Source organism: Amphiura filiformis, chromosome 12 (assembly GCF_039555335.1).
Source record: "Amphiura filiformis chromosome 12, Afil_fr2py, whole genome shotgun sequence".
In the NCBI taxonomy this organism is placed as follows: Eukaryota; Metazoa; Echinodermata; class Ophiuroidea; order Amphilepidida; family Amphiuridae; genus Amphiura; species Amphiura filiformis.
In genome coordinates, this window is record NC_092639.1 from 15,624,282 (window position 1) to 15,632,113 (window position 7,832).

General features: G+C 38.0%; 1 protein-coding gene across 1 annotated transcript; it reads left to right on the forward strand.

Moving 5' to 3' along the window:
• The first annotated feature begins 238 nt into the window (after nt 1-238).
• Nucleotides 239-5,977, forward strand: LOC140165852 (uncharacterized). The gene has a single exon (XM_072189183.1). The coding sequence runs from the start codon at nt 915-917 to the stop codon at nt 3,864-3,866; it is 2,952 nt and encodes a 983-aa protein (XP_072045284.1). The 5' UTR covers nt 239-914; the 3' UTR covers nt 3,867-5,977.
• Nucleotides 5,978-7,832: the final 1,855 nt, after the last annotated feature.

The window sequence follows — 7,832 nt, forward strand, 5'->3', positions numbered from 1 at the left end:
ATTATATTGTTTTATACCTAGAAATGGTAAAACTACAATACCACAAGAATATAGTGGAAGCTTGTTTTAAATGTCAATATCAATATAAAAAGTTGCGCAGACGTCTTAACCATGAAGACAAACGGTGACTACGCAAATAAGATTCTGCATAACAATTGTTGTGTTTTCTCTTACCCTGGGTGTCGCTCAAGCGTGTGATAAAATTGACCTTACGAAATCCAAGGAATAAGGTTTATTATGCACTCCCAAGCGCTCACAACTTGTTGCTTTTTCATGCGTGATTATTACCAAGCGATATCAACATTGACTGTTTTGGCGCGTCGGTGATTACTCTTCATGAAATTATCAACTACTTGTAAGATTTGTGTTGGTAAAGAACTCAACGTTTATGGACTAAGATATGTTTATAACATATCACGACAACGCCATCGATTATGCTCTAAATTACTTAATACGTGGAGTATGGAACGGCTGCTTTGGCGACAACATCCGTCTTGTTGTTGTTGTTGTTATTGTTTACTACTATAATCATTGTTCGACGTGCCAACCTTTTATGACTAATACAGCTGTTGGTTGTCAACACCAAGTCTCATTCTCATCATAATCCGCAATGGTGGTTGCTTCGTGATTTTAGTTTTCGCGAAAAACTTAAAACTTTCTTAATGTTGTTATGTTGCTGATACCGTGGGCATGGTGAATAGAAGAGATCTACGATAAAATCATTGACCGGAAAAATTGACGACTTTTCACGAGTCAATATCTCACAAAATAAACACTTAACGGAACAATTTGTAAAGTTCACATAAGGTAGGAGCTGAAGTTAACTACAAGAACATACTATTGTTAGAAAACAACATTTCTTTTAAATCGGCTGAACATATCATGTGTTAACGGGAAGGGTGCAGTGGTTCATCATGGAGTGTTCTCGAGAGGTTATGCGTCTATTGGCAGCTATTGTCTTGGTAGTCATAAGTTTCATCGGGAAAACTGGAGCCATCCGAGCTACAATGACACCCGTCGATTTAAGCATTGTTGTCGGATTTACAGCGGAGTTTAATTGCATCATTACAGGACATACACCAACTGATAACATCGAGCTATTATGGTATATTGAATGGGATAATTCCGATACGATATCGTATCAACTTGCAATTTCGCCTGCTTCGCGTTACCAACTTATAGATTATCCTTTTGGGGCAGATGGAGGCCGAGGTGTTTATCAAATTGAGCATGACCTTGATGCAGGCACAACGCCGGCTGAAGATAGGTATAGACTCAAGTTGACAGTAATAAGCATTACTAGAAATGATGCTGGAAAGTTTGGTTGTGGTTATAGGTATTTACAAGAAGGAAGTACGCCGAATTTATTCCATAATCGCGTTACATTAACTGTGTGGTACCCGCCAGAAGATCCCATTTACCCTGTATGTACGACTACCGTTGAGCCTATAGATAACCCCAGTACCCCAGGAGCAGTAAGTGTTTACATATCCTGTTATTCTGAAGGAGGGAATCCTATCCCAAGTTTAAAGTGGTATGACGAAGCTGATGATAGACTTTTGTTCGAAGAAAGAGAAGCATGGATAACGTTGATTCCAGCTGATGCCGGACGTAGATTTCAATGTCGAGCATATAGTGAAGCTATACTTGGCTACAGAGAATGCTCTGTGATCCCCATATCCAATTCGGTATTGACTACAGCTAGACCTATTACCCAAGCTAATATTTACCCACCATTTCAAGGATACCCGCAATGTTATTATTCAGTAGAACAGACATCAAATTTGTATCTGTTACAAGTCTTCTTATCATGTGTATCCGTCGGCGGCAACCCTTTACCTGACCTATCTTGGCGAGACGACAGAGGAATACCTTTACACAATGGTGCTCAAACAGGTGTATTTATGGACCGTTCTAGTTCAGGAAGGGTATACACCTGTATAGCTACCAGTCCAGCTCTTCCTGTACCGCGTACATGTTCGGTGACTCCTATTCTCCCATTGCTTCCAACTACAGTTCCTCCACCGCCGACAACGACGATACCTTTGGTGCCACCAGATGCACGATATCCTGAGTGTTCGTACAAAATTTTGACCGACCCTATTGTATCACCAACTGCTACTGTCATATTGGAACTTAATTGTACATCTCAAGGTGGAGTTCCACCAGCTGAGTTAGCTTGGTATAGCGCAGACGGCAGCAAAATTTCAAATTTAGATTTGAACATCATTCAAATAGTCACTACCATCAGCCCTGGTCTAGTCTTCACATGCATTGCAATAAGTCCAGCAATCACGGCGCGGTCATGCACGGTATCACCAGAAGTACCGCGTCTTCCTACATTTGCTCCTAAGACTACAGTCCCACTTTTGCCTCCATCAGCAGATTACCCACAATGCTTCTATCAAATAACTTCTTCGGTATCACGAGATTCTCCCGTAACGCTTATCTTGACGTGTACGTCCGCTGGGGGCAACCCACCCGCCAAGTTGCATTGGTATGATAATGATAACCAACCCTTTGGATACGAAGGAATCTTAGAAATCTATGTATCAACACAAGTTCCGCCGACATCTGCTCATATCTTCACGTGTCGGGCAACTAGCTCAGCCATAACAGTGGACAGGTTGTGTACCATAGAAGTACCGCAATTACTAGCCCCTACCACAACCACAACACAAGTCCCTACTACGTCTTTGCAGTTTGTACCACCGGACGAAGGTTACCCACGATGTAGCCACCATGTCATGTTCATTTCAAACGGATGGGCGACCGTGCGTCTAGATTGTCGCTCTGAAGGAGGCATTCCTCCGGCTTTGGTGCGCTGGTATAATAGTAATGGACTGTTATTCAGCAACACAGGTAACGAACAAGTTACCATTCAAGTTGGAATCCGAATAACTTATGAATGTAGAGCAACAAGTCTGGCAATATCAGGATACAGATCATGTACTGAAACCATTTCAATTTCCCCAGCTCCGACTACTACTACGACTAAACCCACTACACTCAATGTGATTACTACTCGTTTACCACCAACTTCTAAGTCTTCAACTTCTACGTCGTCAACTAAGACTACCTTACCCGGATCAGTAACTAATGGTTTGAATCCAAACTCAATAACACAGACTACAAACATCCCCACTAGATCGCAAAAATATACTCCTACCACCATGCCTACAGAAGATCTGACGGGAAGAACAATACAGTCAATTCAGTCTACAAAGTCTCATAAAGATTATACTCCCAAAGAGGAACCTCCAGCAGGAGCTGGAGGTCAAAGTGGGATCGTTGCTATCGTAAGCATCTCGGTGGGTGCCGTTGTACTCATCATCGTTATTGTTCTTATAGTTGGGTGCATTTTACGACGTGTCGTGCAGAAATCTAACAAGCCTTATGGACGTACGCGTTTGGGAAATCGATTCAGTAACCCGACATCTAACAGCATGGTGACCAGCCCTGATGGTATAAATGGCTCTTTTCACGCGCCAGATCATCAGATAGTGAATCCTGTGTTTCAAAATAATCATGATTTTAACAATTCAACCCCTTTAACCACTCCACATACGTATCACACAACAGTCGAAGACTTGAATCGTAGGAATTCGGTAGATACTCCAGAATCTCCATTTTATCGTCAGAATTCGGTAGGTAGTGGAGGAATCCCATTTGACTATCGTAGAAATTCGGCGGGTAAAGCAGAAGCTCCATTTGACTATCGTAGAAATTCGATGAGTAGTGCAGAAGCTCCATTTGATTATCGTCAGAATTCGGTTCGTGAACAAGAACACCCATATAACCATCTGAATTCGACTCCTAAGAACCAGCACCCTTATGAATATCCAAATGATGCCAAATCCGTATGAATATTCAGTAGATAACCACATATACAGTGTCAGTTCCTGACAGGAGCTAGTGGAAATGTGCAATAATTATAAAAGAAATCTCACAATTTGTATATTTTGTATTATAATAGTGAAATACTTGCAAAAATGCTATGTATATATAGTTATTTTTATTCAGATTGTTTAATTTGCGCTCTAAATGATTAATTATCAACCATTATTATATCGAGTATATAGGTCAAAACGAATTGTTGTTGAATGAAACGATTCTCATTGTGTACTAAACTACTTAAAAAGATTTATTTTTGTTTGCTTATTTTTGCTACAAATCTAAAATTACAAGGGATGAAATCAAAACTCGACCGGCGGTTGACCGCCGGTTCCGTTCGATTTCTATTGTTCTGAACAATGGAAACCGGACGGACCCGGGCGGAACCAACGGTCAACCGCCGGTCGAGTTTTGATTTCATCAATAATTATATAGTATATTCATATATTGATTTATCCCTGATATAAAAGGCTGTAACTGTTGCATGTTGTGAAGGAAAATTCTGTTTTCTGTAATATAAAGGATTGCTATGATTAGTGTAAGTAAATTATTGTCCAAAGTTAAACGTTGTGATAAAATTATACACTATGTTTTCGGTTCTATGGCTAAGATTTTCCGCTCAAGTGAACAGCGTTGTTCGAGGCTTTGTCTTATTCCTACAGGGTGTCCCTCAATTTAAAGAACTGTCCGAAACTTTATTTGTTTTGGTATTGTAAATGCCCCCAAAACCATGCAGAATTAAATATTGACGTGCATTGGCATTATTTACCTGAATGAGTGACTCCATTTGAAATCTACACCCAATGTGTGGGAGATTTAGGTCACGTCTTCCCAAACCATGCAGAATTGAATATTAATGTGGCTGAACACAAACATTTTGAATTTTGATAATTGTCCACTCCGTTCTTGATATATAAGAAATGTACGAAATACTTCATTAGTGTCTGCAATACCAACCGCTGGACAGTTAGGGCCATAATCAGTTACCATAGGGTATTAACGGGGGTATTAAGTAAAAGGCACTAAATTTAATGCCCACGTGACCCATGGGCGCCGCCATACCAAGACCACCAAGTGATCAGTTGTTGTGCTACAATGCTAAGAGATAGGAATTTTTCAGACAAATATCATCAAAATTGCTGAAAATTTAATAGGCAACTTAATTATACATACGGGGATTCTGTTTTTTTAGTATGTTTTTAAGAACTAAATTTTGAAAGTTTTGGTCGACGGAAAAAAAAGTTATCGACGGAAACTCTTACAATAATACTACAAAGTTGCAAAAAAATGAAAATTTGCTAGAAAATTTGGACATGCATCCCGCGTTTCCAATTGAAATACACAGGCAGACCACCCAGTGTGCCAAAGGTCATTTTTCCAGACATCCTGTCTAGACGCTGTAATGTCAGCGCCCATCTGGTCACGTGGGCATTAAATTGAGTGCCTTTATTTAAATGCCCTAAGACGACTGGTAATTGATTTTTGAATCCGTAGGACAGTTTGAATAATAAATTGTTGTAAAATTCTTATATGGTCAATTTGCTCAATTCACAAAGGATGTGATATTCTTCAACCACATGTAGGATCTGGAATCACATAAACTATGTGGTTCTGTTTACTTTGGGCATTTTTTACCTGACTGGGTGACTGCATTTGAAATTTACACACACATTAGAGAATGAATTTGGAGAAAACCTTCTGATAATTACAAACACTCGCTGAGCAGCAAGACCTTCCCTCTAAGCTTTTAATCCGATAAGCTGATTATCTATTTGTTTTCATGAATTGGAAGACATTCTTTGATGTATTACTGAGCTCAATCATCTGAAATTATTGGAGCGTGAGCCACCCAGGCTGGTGGCTCAGCATAGTATTTTATTAACAGAAGGTTTTCTCCAAATTCATTTCCTAATGAATATGTGAGAGATTTAGCGGTCAACCGTCGGTCGAGTTTTGATTCATTCCTAGTTATAATAATTTAATTCATAATATTGATTTATCCCTGATATAAAGGCTGTAACTGTTGCGAATAAAAATGCTGTTTTCTGTAATATGAAGGCTTGCTATGATTAGTGTAAGTAAATTATTGTCCAAAGTTTCTGCTTTTGTTTAAACGTTGTTATAATGTTATGCACTATGTTTTCGGTTCTGGCTGAGATTTTCCGCTCAAATGAACAGCGTTGTTCGAGGCTTTGTCTTATTCCTACAGGGTGTCCCTCAATTTAAAGAACTGTCCGAAACCTTTTTTTTTGGGGGGGGTATTTTAATGCCCCCAAACCATGCAGAATTAAATATTGATGTGCCTTGGCATTTTTACCTGAATGGATGACTCCATTTGAAATCTACACCCAACAGTCACCATAGGCCATTTAATAAAAGGCACTAAATTTAATGCTCACGTGACCCATGGGCGCCACCATACCAAGATCACCAAGTGATCAATAGATGTGCTACGACGGAAACTGTTACAATAATACTACAAAGTTGCAAAAAAGTGACAAATTTGCTAGAAAATTTGGACATGCATCCCTCGTTTCCAATTGAAATACACAGGAAGACCACCTGCTGCGCCAAAGGTCACTTTTCCAGACATCCTGTCTAGAAGCTGTAATGTCAGCGCCCATCTGGTTACGTGGGCATTAAATTAAGCGTCTTTATTTAAATACCCTAAGACGACTGCCCAAAGTGTGGGAGATTTAGGTCATGTCTTCCTAAACTGTGCAGAATTAAATGTTAATGTGGTTGAAGAATATCAACAGCTACATAAACTTTTTGAATTTTGATAATTGACCACTCCGCTCTTGAATACGAAATATTTCATCAGTGTCTGGAATACCAACCGCTTGACAATTAAGACGCGGTAGACGCGGTACTGTTGGTCGAAGCAGCCAAAATATCGATTTTCAATATCTAAATCAATATATTATTGAAAAATAACACATGTTTCGTAAAAGTTCATTCTACAAATCATACTCTTTGAAAACTTGCTTGCTTTAAGGGATCCAAAATGAGCGTTTATTGCGTTTCGACAGTATTTTTGTGGGACATGAGAGCACCTCAGACCTATCGAATTGCATTCTGAATACGAAGCATGTCTTTCTGATATCAAATAATTTTCATTTTTTTAAATCACAATATAATACAAATTTTATGACAAATTATAAAAATTTGATATTTTTCAAATTTGTTATATATAACAGTCCTCGAAGTAAATTATATAAATCTAATGATATATTCTTAAAGTGTATGTAGCAGGGAGGAAAAGCCGACGGTCAATTGAAAATTTTGACCTTTCATATTGAAGATATGGATTTTTTTCCAAAAAAGAGCATGAGAGCACCTCAGACCTATCGAATTGCATTCTGAATACGAAGCATGTCTTTCTGATATCAAATAATTTTCATTTTTTTAAATCACAATATAATACAAATTTTATGACAAATTATAAAAATTTGATATTTTTCAAATTTTTGATATATAACAGTCCTCGAAGTAAATTATATAAATCTAATGATATATTCATAAAGTGTATGTAGCAGGTAGGTAATTTCGTCGGTCAATTGAAAATTTTGACCTTTCATATTGAAGATATGGATTTTTTTCCAAAAAGACCTAATTTTTTTTTAGTGTTTTGGGAAAAATAATCCATATCTTCAATACGAAAGGTCAAAATTTTCTATTGATCGTCGGCTTTTCATCCCACCTACATACACTTTAAGTATAAATCATCAGATTTATAAAGTTTACTTCAAGTACTGTTAAATATCAAAAATATCAATTTTTAATGATTTGCCATAAAATGTGTATTAAATTGCGAATTTCAAAAAATCAAAATTATTTGATATCAGAATGACATTCTTCATATTCAGAATGCAATTCGATATGTCTGATGTGCTCTAATGTCCCAAAATAAATACTGTCCAAACGTTCATACCCCA